General features: G+C 39.7%; 1 protein-coding gene and 1 long non-coding RNA gene across 3 annotated transcripts in view; one reads left to right on the top strand and one right to left on the bottom strand.

Annotated features, from left to right (window-relative positions):
- The first annotated feature begins 5,494 nt into the window (after positions 1-5,494).
- Positions 5,495-13,013, top strand: LOC105495451 (zinc finger protein 790). The gene is made up of 4 exons (XM_024797170.2): positions 5,495-5,577; positions 7,079-7,202; positions 7,493-7,588; positions 10,509-13,013. Exons 1-4 carry the CDS (start codon positions 5,569-5,571, stop codon positions 12,188-12,190), a joined length of 1,911 nt encoding a protein of 636 aa, XP_024652938.2. The 5' UTR covers positions 5,495-5,568; the 3' UTR covers positions 12,191-13,013.
- Positions 5,575-14,255, bottom strand: part of LOC105495448 (uncharacterized) — a 40,714-nt gene continuing 32,033 nt past the window's right edge. Inside the window, exons 2-4 of one of the 2 annotated variants that reach the window (XR_011617502.1) lie at positions 8,399-8,497; positions 7,058-7,138; positions 5,575-6,049 (exon numbers count right to left, since the gene is read on the bottom strand). This is a non-coding gene — a long non-coding RNA (uncharacterized lncRNA). The remainder of the gene's footprint in view (positions 6,050-7,057; positions 7,139-8,398; positions 8,498-14,255) is intronic. The other variant, XR_011617500.1, reaches the window with a different exon arrangement.

Genomic DNA, 14,255 nt, shown 5'->3' with positions numbered 1-14,255 from the left:
ACTGTGTTGTCCAGGCTGGCCTCAACCTTGAACTCCTGGACTCAAGCAATCCTCCAGACTCAGTCTCCCAAGTAGCTGGGACTATAGGCACATGCCACTGCACCTAGCTAGTTTATTCTTCATTTCTGATGTGATTTAGCCTATTTTCTCTTTCAGTCTTGAATTCTACTAACTCCCACCTATGGTCTATCTATTACTTTCTCTTCTTTCCTGAGATCACATATTTTTGCTTGTGGTCTTGTTTTAGAGCTGCAATTACATCATACTTTTTTAAAAATCAGACTGCAATGTTGGGTGATAATTTTCATCTTCTCTGATTTTTTTAGTGAGTTTTTTTGTACATGGGGAATTTTGACACACTTTTAAAACTTTGCTTTTTGTGGGTATTTATTTATTTATTTATTTATTTATTTATTTATTTATTTTGAGACAGAGTCTTGCTCTGTCGCCAGGCTGGAGTGCAGTGGCGCAATCTTGGCTCACTGCAACCTCTGCCTCCTGGGTTCAAGTGATTCTCCTGCCTCAGCCTCCTGAGTAGCTGGGACTACAGGCACATGCCACCACACCTGGATAATTTTTTGTATTTTTAGTAAGGACAGGGTTTCCCCGTGTTAGCCAGGATGGTCTCAATCTCCTGACCTCGTGATCTGCCCACCTCAGCCTACTATCTTAGGCATGTTATATCTAATTTATATTTTGGAGAGGATGTAATAGATTTTTCTGGAATAGCTGTCACTGGTATTTTCCTGTGAAAAAAGTGAATGGGGCAAGGGTAGTTTTTAAGGTTTTTTTGCTCAAGAGTTTCTTCCTCTGTTACCCCAGAAGAAGACAATTTTTAAAAAATTTGGCTCCCTTTGAATAGCCAGGCCTTCTCTGCCATTCAGAAGCTCAACTGGTTCAGGAAGACTCCTATCATCAGCTCTGAGTTTACCCAGTGTCTTCTGCTATAATTAAGGAATACAGCCAAGTCCCCAGCTCATTTTATGAGGCCAGTATTACCCAGATACTGAAACCAGAGAAAGTATATCTCATAAGAATATGGGTGTAAAAATCCTCAACAAAGTACTAGCAAACCAAATCCAGTAACATCTAAAATGAATTATATAACATGACTGAGTGGGATTTATCCCAGGAATGCAAGGTTGGCTTACCATCAAAAGTCAGTTAATGTGATGTATCATATCAACAGAATAAAAAGCAAAAATCACACAATCATCTCAATAGAGATAAGGCATTTGACAAAAGCCAATACCCTTTTATGATTTTTAAAAACACACACACTCTACAAACTAGGAATAAAGAGGAATTTCCTCACCCTGATATCTAGGAAAAACCCACAGCCAACATCATACTTAATGGTAAAAGACTGGATGTTTTCCCTCTAAGATCAGGGACCAGACAAAGATCCCCACTTCTGTTTAACATTGTACTGGCAATTGGGGAAGTAAAAGAAATAAAAGACACTAGAGTAAAGATTGGAACAGAAGTAAGAGCATCTCTATTTGCAGATGACATGATCTTCTGTATAGAAAATAAAACTTATACTCTGAAAACTACAAAATAGATATTCAAACAAATTTTTTTTTTTTTTTTTGAGATGGAGTTTCACTCTTATTGCCCAAGCTGGAGTACAATGGCATGATCTCGGCTCACTGCAACCTCCGCTTCCTGGGTTCAAGTGATTCTCCTGCCTCAGCCTCCTGAGTAGCTGGAATTACAGGCATGAGCCACCACGCCTGGCTAATTTTTGCATTTTTAGTAGAGACGGGGTTTCACTGTGTTAGCCAGGATGGTCTCGATCTCCTGACCTTGTGATCTGCCCACCTCCGCCCTCCCAAAGTGCTGGGATTACAGGCATGAGCCACCATGCCCGGCCTCAAACAAAAATTTTTACATGAATGTTCATAGCAGCATTTTAAAAATAATTGTTGGCTGGGCATTTTAAAAATAACTGTTGGGAGGCGGAGACTGTGGTGAGCCCTGATAGCACCACTGCACTTTAGCTGGGGCAACAAGAGCAAAACTCAGTTTCAAAAATAATAATAATAATGTCAAAAGGTGGAAACAACCCAAATTTCCATTAATAGAAGAATGGGTAAACAAAATGTGTTCTATTCATCTACAGAAATAGTATTCAGACATAGCAAGGAATGAAGTACTGATTCATGCTACAATTTGGATAAACCTTGAAAACCTTATGCTAAATGAAAGAAGCCAGTAACAAGTCCACATATGTTATTCCATTCATATGAAAGTCCAGAATAGGGAAATCTATAGAGACAGAAAGTAGATTAGTCATTATTTAAGGCTAAGTATGGGGCAAGTGTGGTGGTGGGGAGGCCAGGTAGTGATATAGCCTAAGGGGATAGAGGTTCTTTTTGAAGTGATGAAAATATTCTAACATTGACTTATGGTTGCACATATTTGTGAATATACTAAGAAGCATTGAATTGTTGACTGTAAATGGCTTAATTGTATGGTGTGTGAATTACATCTCAATAAAGCTTTTTTTTTTTTTTTTTTAAATGAATATAGCCAATGTGTTTTTGCCACCTTGATCCCCCTGACATCTTCAGGCCTCCTTTTACCACCTCCTTTTGACATTATTCCTGCTCACAGACCCTTTCATTGAGGATATGGTCTACTCCCCATGGGAATGGATATTTCTCATTTGTTTTGCTTTGTAGCATCACTGTGCCTTCCACACACATTCCGTTCTTTCATTTTCTTTTCACATTTCCAAATAATTTGGAGTCTGTTCATTTTCTTAGTTTCCTGGTGATTGGGATTTACTTTGATTTTCTTGTTTCTGTCTACATGGTTTCCAGGAGGAGGAATATCAGGATTAGAACTAGTTCTTGGCTAGACATGGTGGCCTACACCTGTAATTCCAGCACTTTGGGAGGCTAAGGTGGGAGAGTATTTCTTGAGGCCAGGAGTTTAAGACCAGCCTGGGCAACATAGCGAGACCCCGTCTCGACAAAAATAAAATAAATTAGCCAAAGTGGTGCATGCCTGTAGTCCCACCCTATTCAGCAGGCTGAGGTGGAAGGATCACTTGAGCCTAGCAGTTTGCGTTAACAGTAAACTGTGATTGCACCACTGTACTCCGGCATGACTGACAGTTTGAGATGCTGTCTCTAAAAATATTTTTTTTTCTTTTTTTCAAGATGGGGTTTCGCTTTTGTTGCCCAGGCTGGAGTGCAATGGCGTGATCTCGGCTCACTGCAACCTCCGCCTCCCAGGTTCAAGCGATTCTCCTGCCTCAGCCTCCTGAGTAGCTGGGATTACAGGAATGCGCCACTATGCCCGGCTAATTTTATATTTTTAGGTAAGACAAAGTTTCTCCATGTTGGTCAGGCTGGTCTCGAACTGCCGACCTCAGGTGATCCACCTGCCTTGGCCTCCCACAGTGCTGGGATTACAGGTGTGAGCCACTGTGCCCGGCTAAAAAATTTTTTAAAATTATTTTAAAGAACTAGTTTTTTTCTTAAAACTATGTAATAGTCACTTTCAAGTTCTTCATGTTCTCAAACACAAAATATATTTTAGTTCACAATTTATTCTCCAGCCCTCCACTCTTGGAAAAGTTCTTAAAGTTCTCTATGCCGCTGAAGCTCTCTGTCTCCTAGGACCAATTCATACTACATGCTTTACATGGAATTTTTATGAACACCTCAGATTGTCTTTACCCTCTCACACCAACTTTATCTTTAATTAGAAACATTTTTAAACCTTACTTTAAAAATGCAGAATGCTTTCTTATTACTTCTGAAATAAGGTCCAAGTGCTATAGCCTATTTTTTTAGAGCTTTTCATAACAGGATCCCTGCTTTATACATCCCCACCTGCCACTGGTCTTTCCTCTCAGTGTTCCTCGAATGCACAAAGATACCTTTGCTTGACTGGCACATGTTGTTTCCTCTGCTAGGATATCCCCCTTACCTTGCCCTGTCTTCTCTGGTGAGCCCCTGTGGAGGAGAAGTTAAATATTAAATTTGAACTCAGTTGAACATGGACACAAACAGTGGTCACCAAGTCCCAGGACAGGTTGTGTGAGCCCCCTGAGGCACTCATCCAGTGCTGTTTCAGAGAAATCTCTATTTCAATCTATTCCTATACATTAGTTATTGAAAAACAACAGACAATCGCAAAAACGACTTGACCTTTTTGTGTTCCTTGAGCCCAGTCGTGAATCAGGGCCCTTGTGACTGGGCCTCATGCCAAACAACTTGTTACAAAAAGAGCTAAGGTCCCAGACTGCGCCAAAGCTTCATGAGACCTCTCCTCGTCTGTGCACAGAGGGGTGGCCGACGCTGGAGCCCAGACTGTTGCTTCCCAGTCTGGTGATGAATCCTCCATAGTCTGGTGAGTGTAATGTGTGACCCTGGAGCCCAGGCTGTTGCTTTCCAGTCTGGTGGTGAATCCTTCACAGTTTGGTGAAAATATATATATATGTATATGTGTGTGTGTATATATATGTATGTGTATGTAAGTATATATATTTTTTCCCTTCTCCCCTTCTCATTGCAATTTGCTTATTATATCATTTGCAATATCTGCATTGCCATTTACGTGGGATAAAGGTTGTTTACTCTTAAAGGTATTGTGTGTGTTTCTTTTCTTCTCCCCTCGCGCATTTCCCACACAGAACAGCCCCTCAAGAGTCAGCTGAAGTACCATCTCCTACAGGAAACTTTCTCTTAAAAACTAGTTTTGGTTTGAGCTCCTTAGAACTAGTTGGCTCCTTTCATAACCACAATTACCTTTATTTCCTACAGTATTATAATTGCCTCTTTACTTTTCTGACTGTGAATTCCTTGATAGTTAGTCCTGCAACTTATTTATCTGATTCCCTTTTGCTAAGTGCAAAGCTAGACTCAGAGAGGCTTCACTATATTTCTTTAATAATAGTCCTTGCTTCACAAAACTGACTGCTCGCCCAACCCAGCCTTCCTTCCATCTTTGCGTTCCTTTCATGAAAAAGTCACCCTGCTGCTCAGTGTCAATGAAAACACAGGAGGCAGAGATCATGGGCTGCTCCGATAAGGGAAAGGTCCAGCTCATCCTTCACTCAGTAAAATAAAAAATCCTGAAATCCAGAGGTATTCCAATTGAACAAGCTTTGCATTCAGCAAACCTATGATATTTCCTAATAGTAAATTTGAGCAAGTGACCCATTTCCTGATCTTTTAAATGAGACAAGTAACTGACATTCATAGGTGGCTTGAGGATAAATGTTAATGTATGTATATATGAGTTTAGGGCAAGCCAGAATTGACTTATCTAGTAATATCCTGATCCCATGTCATGATTTTGGCATAAGTGATTAGACTGAAACTTCATCCTGCTTTTGTTGACTCTCTCTGGTTTTGGATAGGGCCAGGATTTCTTCAGGTTCCTTCTGACCTACCTCCAAGGAAGAAAATGGCATTCCTGTTTGTCCATTTGAGTGCTCTGAGAAAGGCCTGACCTCGTGATTTTTTCTTTCTAGCTCTGCTTTCCCAGCACACTGCCTCACCAAGAGAAGAATCCAGAGAAGGACTGGTAGACTTGGAATGTTAAGTCATGGTCCATGTGAGTTGGAATTGCCTCTCTCCAAAAATATAACCCATTTATATCAAATCATGTGAATATTTTTATTGCTTATCCTTAACTGCTTACTTGAATCACTACTGATAGTCATAAGTAATGACTGAAACAGTCCGATGCTTTCCCTAGATATCTCTTTTCTCCAACCATTATGACCAAATCTATCCACCAGGGTTTTCAGTATCTCCTGTGTCCTAATCTGGCAGAGCACTGAAGAGGAGAAATACATTTCCTTAAGGGGAACAGTAAAGACTTTTCATTTCAAACCCGTAGCTTAACAAGATGGGATGGAACAATTAAAGGGGACATACTACATAAAGGCTTTTATTTACTCTGTAGAATGGGATGTTGTATTTAATCAAGATGGGAGTTGGTGTTGGTTGGTATTCATTTAGGTATGTGGCCCTTTGTGATGTTTTCCTTAGCCAATACGATGGGAGGTTGAGTTCAAAGAGATCTGGAATTTTCCAGGAAATTAATTAGAGATTAATATAATTAACAATCCAGGGTTAGTTATTCCAGGCTGGTATAGCCTCTCAGTGGTGTCAACAAAAAACTCATTTGATGACTTTCACAGTAATCTCTTATGACACTGAATTTGCTGACTGTCAGCTGCTTAGCAAAGAGCCTGGAGATTCTACACATTGTCCATAGAAAATAATATTCAGGGAGTGTATCTCTTGAGAATTCTCTCAATTTAAACTAATAGAAAATTCAACTAAAAGTAGTAGCTTAAGCAAAGGACAGTTACCTGGGCCAAAGACTGTATGCACAAGTCTGTTTGTGCACAGTAGAGACTCCTTAAACCAACAAAACCCCCTACTTTTCTCACATAATAAATCTGGGGTTCTTCCAGGCTGTTGTAGCCTCTCAGTGGTATCAACAAAAAACTCATATGATGTCTGTTATTCTGGGCTGCCATTCTGATGTTTTGGTATTTGTGATTTGAAGATCATAAAGATGTGGTGACTGAGCAACAGGAGTTTTTATGAGTATGTAGCCAGGTGCAGTGGCTCATTAGGACTCTGGGAGCCGAGGTGGGTGGATCATTTGAGGTCAGGAGTTCAAGACCAGCCTGGCCAACATTGAGAAACCCTGTCTCTACTAAAAATACAAAAAATTAGCCGGGCGCGGTGGTGCGCATACGTAATCCCAGCTGTTAGGGTGGCTGGGGCACAAGAATCACTTGAACCTGGGAGGCAGAGGTTGCAGTGAGTCGAGATTGCACCACTGCACTCAAGTCTGGGTGACAGAGCAAGACTCTGTCTCAAAAAAGAACAAAAAAAACGAGCATGTAGACACTTGGCTTTAGTCACGCTTATTCCCATGTCATTTCCCCTGAAACCACAGGCAGCCAACTCCAGTTTTTTCCCCAGTATATGCCCTACTCCCTGCAGTGCCCCTTTCCAGCCTTTCCCCTTTCATCTAAAGGGGTTATTATTTTTTAAAAGTTCACCATTAATACCTGGACTTGTTCTTTCAATAGCTGATGATATTCAGGGATGTGGCTGTAGATTTCTGTCAGGAGGAGTGGGAGTGCCTGGACCTGGAACAGAGGGATTTATACAGAGATGTGATGTTGGAGAACTACAGCAACTTGGTCTCACTGGGTAAGATTTGGCATTTACCTTAGAAATTCCTGCTTTCTGTATTGTGATTTTTTTTTTAATTGTCTTTTAAATGTCCAGGGTAACTTCTGACCTTTGTTTTCTGGAAAATGGTTTGTGCTTTGTAAATCTGGCTATAGTTATCATCAGTGGGCACCTCCATCTTTCCCATCCTTTATAACTTATTTTTGCCCTGCCTGTAATTGTTTCTCTTCCTTAGTAACCAAAGAAGTAGTCGCAAATTTTAGAATCTTTACAATGTGGTTCTTTGCTGTTTCTTATCTTCTGGGCAGGTCTTTGCATTTATCAGCCAGAAGTGTTCTCTTTATTGGAGAAAGGGAAAGAGCCCTGGAAGATTTTGAGGGATGAGACAAGAGGACCTTGCCCAGGTGAGTGAGGGCTGAACAGGCACCAGGAGGCCATTGTTGTGGACAACAGCTCAGCTGCATAGTGAGGCAGCAACACCTCTAAAATACTGGTCTGGAATATCCCCTTAAGACCAAAAAATGGGCCAAGTATGGTGGCTCACGCCTGTAATCCTAGCACTTTGGTGGGTTGCCTGAGCTCAGGAGTTTAAGACCAGCCTGGGCAACATGGTGAAACCCCATTTCTACTAAAAAATAAATAAATAAATACAAAAAATGAGCCGGGCATGGCGATGCGTGCCTATAGTCCCAGCTACGTGGAAGGCTGAGGCAGGAGAATTGTGGAACCAGAGAGGCAGAGGTTGCAGTGAGCTGAGATCATGCCACTGCACTCCAGTTTGGTCAACAGAGTAAGACTCTGTCTCGGGATAAAAACAAAAACAAAAACAAAAACTGGCTGGGTGCCGTGGCTCACTCCTGTAATTGCAGCACTTTGGGAGGCTGAGACAGGCAGACCACCTGAGATCAGGAGTTCGAGACCACCTTGGCCAACACGGTGAAACTCCATCTCTACTAAAAATACAGAAACTAGCCAGTGTGCTGACACACACCTGTAGTCCCAGCTACTCGGGAGGCTGAAGCAGGAGAATTGCTTGAACCTGGGGGGCAGAGGTCACAGTTAGCCGAGATTTTTTTGAGACTCCATCTCAAAAAAAAAAAGGTCTGAGGCCTAGATAGAGACAAAACTTTTTCCAAAAGAACTTTCTCTTCACTCCAAACACTGGTCTATTTTTGTGCTCTCATTTTTCACTCATGTAACAAAAAGGTAAGTACCATTCTTTTCTCCAGTGGCGCTTATTTTATCTATGATTTGGATCAAGTTCCTTCCCATCTCCCTTTTTTGAAATTTAGATTTTCATAAAATTCTTCATTCTGTAAAAAAACAAAACCAAACCAAACATTTTTGACCTCATTTTTTAAATTTTACTCATCCCTTTTGAATTTTTCTCATTTTTCCTAGCTTCTCCTTGATTGTACATTGCCTGCATTTGTTAGTTCATTCTTATTAGTTCATTCTTTCAACCAACATTTATGTATTTGCTCATTTTAGGTTTAACAGAATTAACAAAGAATATATTATCTCTTAAGAAACTTTTTGTTCTCTTCTGTGACTGGAGCATGGCCATACATTTCTGCATACAGGGAACATTAAGAGAAGACCTAATAGACTGCTTAGCTGAAAATTAGAGTAATGGGTGATAACAGTTTCTGGTCACAGTGAGGAGGAAGTGGCAGAAGAACGGTTAGGGCACATGAAGTACAACCAGAAGAGCACAGTGTCATAAAAGATAAGCCCAGCCAGGCGCGGTGGCTCATGCCTCTAATCACAGAATTTTAGAAGGTCGAGGCGGGCGAATCACCTGAGGTCGGGAGTTCAAAACCAGCCTGGACAACATGGCGAAACCCCATCCCTACTAAAAATACAAAAATTAGCTGGGCATGGTGGTGGGCACCTGTAATCCCAGTTACTTGGGAGGCTGAGGCAGGAGAATCGCTTGAACCCAGGAGGTGGAGGTTGCAGTGAGCTGAGATTACGCCACTGCACTCCAACCTGGAGTGCAGTGACAGAGTGAGGCTCCATCTCAAACAAACAAAAAAAAAAAAGACAAACTCTGACTTCTCTAGTTCCCCATATTCCCCAGCTTTTCCTCTCTAATAATCATCATCATCTACTGATTATTCCACACTTATCCTGTGTCAGGCACTTAATAGAAATAGCATATTATTCCCAATCCTTGCAACAAACCTCTGCAAAGTGATGATTTATTCCTTTTTATGATATGAAAAATTAAGAGCTCAGTCAAGCTCAGTAATTTTCCAATTACCTAAAAAGTAGTTTTAGTAAAGAGAACTGGAGTCTGAAACTGCAGTTTGTCCTCTTTCCATTGCAGTTTATTACTGCTCATACTTCATAACTAAACTGCCTTTCAGTTCATTGAGTCACTGCTAGAGTACTTGCTCTGTCCCCCAAGAAAAACTGAAAACAATAGTACTTGATCCTAAATATATATTTAAAAAAATGAGTCACGGAAGAGTCCTACTTATTCTCAGCTTTTGCCTGACTCCTTCCCCCTTGAAAAAAATTCTCAAACTAATTTTTTGTTGTTGTTAAGACAGGGTTTCACTCTGTCACCCATGCTCGAGTGCAGTCGTGTGATGATGGCTCCCTGCAACCTCAACCTTCTAGGCTCAGGTGATCCTGCCACCTCAGCCTTCTAGGTAGCTAGGACCACAGGCATGCACCACCATTCTTGGCTGCTTTTTTATAGAGATGGGGTTTTGCCATGTTGCCTAGGCTGGTCTCGAACTTCTAAGCTCAAGCAATCTGCCTCAGCCTTCCCAAGTGCTGGGATTACAGGTGTGAATCACTGTACCTGGCTTCAAACTATTTTTCTGTCTAAACTATCACCCATAATTATCTCCTTTAACCTAAATACAGCATACCCTGGTATTGAGATCCTAGTTTGGTAACTCTGGATCAGATTGCTTCCCTCATATTGGACTGATACTCTGCCATTTCCCAGCATTCCTGTTTTTAAGCTCTGAATTATATAAGACATTCACCATAGTACTTGCAAACTTGTAGATATTTTATGACTTATTATTCTGTTATTGAGGTGATACCTGGATAATCATTTTTTATTGAGCTCCTCAGATGAATATGATCAAAATAAAATATACTTCTCATCACTTGACTCAACTTACATTATTTCTTTTAAATTTCTACTTATTTCTTGCCCTTTTTTTCATATTGCTCATATTTGAGAATTTTTTAAGCCATTCACTTCTCATATGCTTTATTTCAATATTTTCTACATCTATTTTAGAAGTTTTATTGCTTTTTGTACATAAAACAGTATGATGTTTTTATCTTATTTTTCAGACATGCAGTCCAGGTGTCAGACCAAGAAGTTATTACCAAAAAATGGCATTTGTGAGAGAGAAATAGCCCAACTGGAAATAATGAAAATTTGTAAAAACCACAGCCTTGAATGTTTATGTTTTAGAGGTGATTGGGAAGGCAATGTTCAGTTTCAAACACTACAAGATAATCAAGAGGAATGTTTCAAGCAGGTGATACTCACCTGTGAAAAAAGGCCCACTTTTAACCAGCACACAGCCTTTAATCTACACCAGAGACTTAACACAGGAGACAAACTGAATGAATTTAAAGAATTGGGGAAAGCCTTTATTTCTGGCTCAGATCATACTCAACATCAGTTAATTCACACAACTGTGAAATTCTGTGAAGATAAAGAATGTGAGAATACCTTTCTTCCTGATTCAGAAGTTACTCAACATCAGACAGTTCACACTGTTAAGAAAACATATGAATGTAAAGAATGTGGGAAGTCTTTTAGTTTACGTTCAAGTCTTACTGGTCATAAGAGAATTCATACTGGTGAGAAACCTTTTAAATGTAAGGAATGTGGGAAAGCCTTTAGATTTCATTCACAGCTTAGTGTCCATAAGCGAATTCATACTGGTGAGAAATCTTATGAATGTAAGGAATGTGGGAAGGCCTTTAGTTGTGGCTCAGATCTTACTCGACATCAGAGAATTCATACTGGTGAAAAACCCTATGAATGTAATGAATGTAGAAAGGCCTTTAGTCAGCGATCACATCTTATTAAACATCAGAGAATTCACACTGGTGAAAAACCTTATGAATGTCAGGAGTGTGGGAAAGCTTTTACTCGTGGATCACACCTAACTCAGCATCAGAGAATTCATACAGGTGAGAAATCTCATGAGTGCAAGGAATGTGGAAAAGCCTTTATTCGTGGTTCAAATCTTGCTCAACATCAGAATGTTCACGTTGGTAGGAAACCTTATGAATGTGAGAAATGTGGGAAAGCCTATATTTGGAGCTCACACCTTGCTCGACATCAGCGGATTCATACTGGCAGGAAACCTTATGAATGTAAGCAGTGTGGGAAGACTTTTACTTGGCCTTCGTATCTTGCTCAACATGAGAAAATTCATAATGAGAGGAAATCCTATGAATGTAAGGATTGTGGAAAGACCTTTCTTCATGGCTCAGAGTTTAATCGACATCAGAAAATTCATACTGGTGAGAGAGACTATGAATGCAAGGAATGTGGGAAGACCTTTCTTCGTGGTTCAGAACTTAATCGACATCAGAAAATTCATACTGGAAAGAGGCCATATGAATGTGAAGAATGTGGAAAAGCCTTTCTCTGGGGTTCACAACTTACTCGACATCAGAGAATGCATACTGGTGAGGAACCTTATGTATGTAAAGAATGTGGGAAATCTTTTATTTGGGGTTCACAGCTTACACGACATAAGAGAATTCATACTGATGCAGAACCTTATGGATGCAAGAAAAGTAGCCACATCTTTAGTCACCATTCATATTTTACTGAACAAAAAATTCATAATGGTGCAAATCTCTGTGAATGGACAGACTATGGGAACTCCTTTAGTCATGAGTCAAGCTTTGCTCAACACCAGAATATTTACACTTTTGAGAAATCCTATGAATTTAAAGATTTTGAGAAAGCATTTTCTTCGAGCTCTCACTTCATTTCACTCTTGTGAAATATTATATAAAAGTGTAGGAAGGGCTTTATTCATGACTTCTTAATTGATATCATTTATTTTTTTCTCTTGAGGAACCCCACAAATGTAAGTAATATTGGAAGGCATTTTAACAGGGCACACATCCAGAAGCAGCAGCAGATAATTCACCATGCAATCAATATAGGAAGGAAATTACTGATCATTGCAGAATATCAGGGTAAAATTTTATGAGATGATAGCATTAATTCTTTTTGAATAATTCTCAAAACATTCTTATCAGAGATGTTCCATAAAGAATTTACATATAATTCGGCCAGGCAAGGTGACTCACGCCTGTAATCCTAGCACTTTGGGAAGCGGAGGTGGGTGGATCACCTGAGGTCAGGAGTTCGAGACCAGCCTGACCAACATGGTGAAACCCCGCCTCTACTAAAAATACAAAAATTAGCTGGGCATGGTGGCACACGCCTATAGTCCCAGCTACTTGGGAGGCTGAGGCATGAGAATTGCTTGAACCTGGGAGGTGGAGGTTGCAGTGAGTCAAGATCACGTCACTGCACTCCAGCCTGGGTGACAGAGAAAGACCCCATCTCCAAAAAAAAGAAAAACCCCCACAAGAATTTATATATAATTCATCTTGGAAATCTTTCATCATTAGCAAAATTCTGTTGTATTTCCACAAAAATCATGTAATTAATTAATCTAGAAAAGCCTTGAACTATGTCATACAATTTATTTGGCATGTCTTGTTTCAATACATCTTGCCTCTATATGTTTTTTGGAAAGTATCTTAAATCTATGTCTGTTTAATCTCATTCATTAAATTGTAAGGGTTGAATGATTTGAGATTTACGTGACTTAATGACTGTTATTTGTATTGGTATTAAGCCATTTTATGAGAGGAGGACTTTAAGACAATGATGATAGACAAATATGTCATCTCTATTTATGTCTTATTGAACATCAGAATGTTAATTCTGAAAAAAATCAGTAAAATACAATGAAGAAAGCTTTGGATGAGTATTAATTTCACATGCTACATCAAAAAAACCTATAAAAGAAAGCCTTGTGACTTTAGTGAAAGTAGGGTTGTTGAGTGTTCAGCAGTTTTTTAAAAGACATTCAGAAATGATTTCTCTCTAACACTTTTTTTTTTTTTTTTTTTTTTTTTTTTTTTGAGACGGAGTCTCGCTCTGTCGCCCAGACTGGAGTGCAGTGGCCGGATCTCAGCTCACTGCAAGCTCCGCCTCCCGGGTTTACGCTATTCTCCTGCCTCAGCCTCCCGAGTAGCTGGGACTACAGGCGCCAGCCACCTCGCCCGGCTAGATTTTTGTATTTTTTAGTAGAGACGGGGTTTCACCGTGTTAGCCAGGATGGTCTTGATCTCCTGACCTCGTGATCCGCCCGTCTCGGCCTCCCAAAGTGCTGGGATTACAGGCTTGAGCCACCGCGCCCAGCCTCTCTAACAAATTTCTAAAGCCAAGTGTCATATAATTCATTTTTCACCACAGTTATAACTCAGAAACTAGCAGATAGCCATATGGATTCTTACCTCTTGGAAATTTAGTACTACATATAAACCATTCTTAAAGAGCAAATAAAAAGTGAAATTACAGATGATTTAGAATGATAATGAGACCTATATTTTAAATCCTATGAAATAACTAAAACAGTTATCAATAGAAATTGCTGTGTATAAAACCAAGACGACTGAGGGCAGTTTGTTTATCATCACCACTGTATCCCCAGCACTTAGGACAGTGCCTGTAGTGTTGTAGGGCCTCAAATATTTATTGAGTTAAATAATAATTTCTCAGCAAGGTAGAATAAGAATACCCAAAAGAATGAATGGAAAGGCTTAATGAAAAGCTGAAATCATGAAATAAAAAACCATATGTTTTTCATCAACATCTAGTCTTTTGAAGAAAACTATTATTTATTAGGCTTTGTCAGTGCTATAAGAAAGGAGAAATGGGATATAACTATATGTTTAGGGGATATTTTTTGGTATTAACATAAGTATGTGAACTCTGTTAGACATGATTTTTATATGTGGATGGTTTTTTTTCTAGGAAAACATTAT

This window comes from Macaca nemestrina, chromosome 20 (assembly GCF_043159975.1).
Source record: "Macaca nemestrina isolate mMacNem1 chromosome 20, mMacNem.hap1, whole genome shotgun sequence".
NCBI lineage: Eukaryota > Metazoa > Chordata > Mammalia > Primates > Cercopithecidae > Macaca > Macaca nemestrina.
Note: the sequence above shows the minus strand (reverse complement) of the source record. Positions and strands in the feature narration are given on the sequence as shown.

Coding starts and splice junctions, on each gene's coding strand:
- LOC105495451 (XM_024797170.2), top strand. Junction 7,203..7,492: donor CAGCAACTTGGTCTCACTGG/GTAAGATTTGGC, acceptor TCTTCTGGGCAG/GTCTTTGCATTTATCAGCCA. Junction 7,589..10,508: donor GACAAGAGGACCTTGCCCAG/GTGAGTGAGGGC, acceptor CTTATTTTTCAG/ACATGCAGTCCAGGTGTCAG.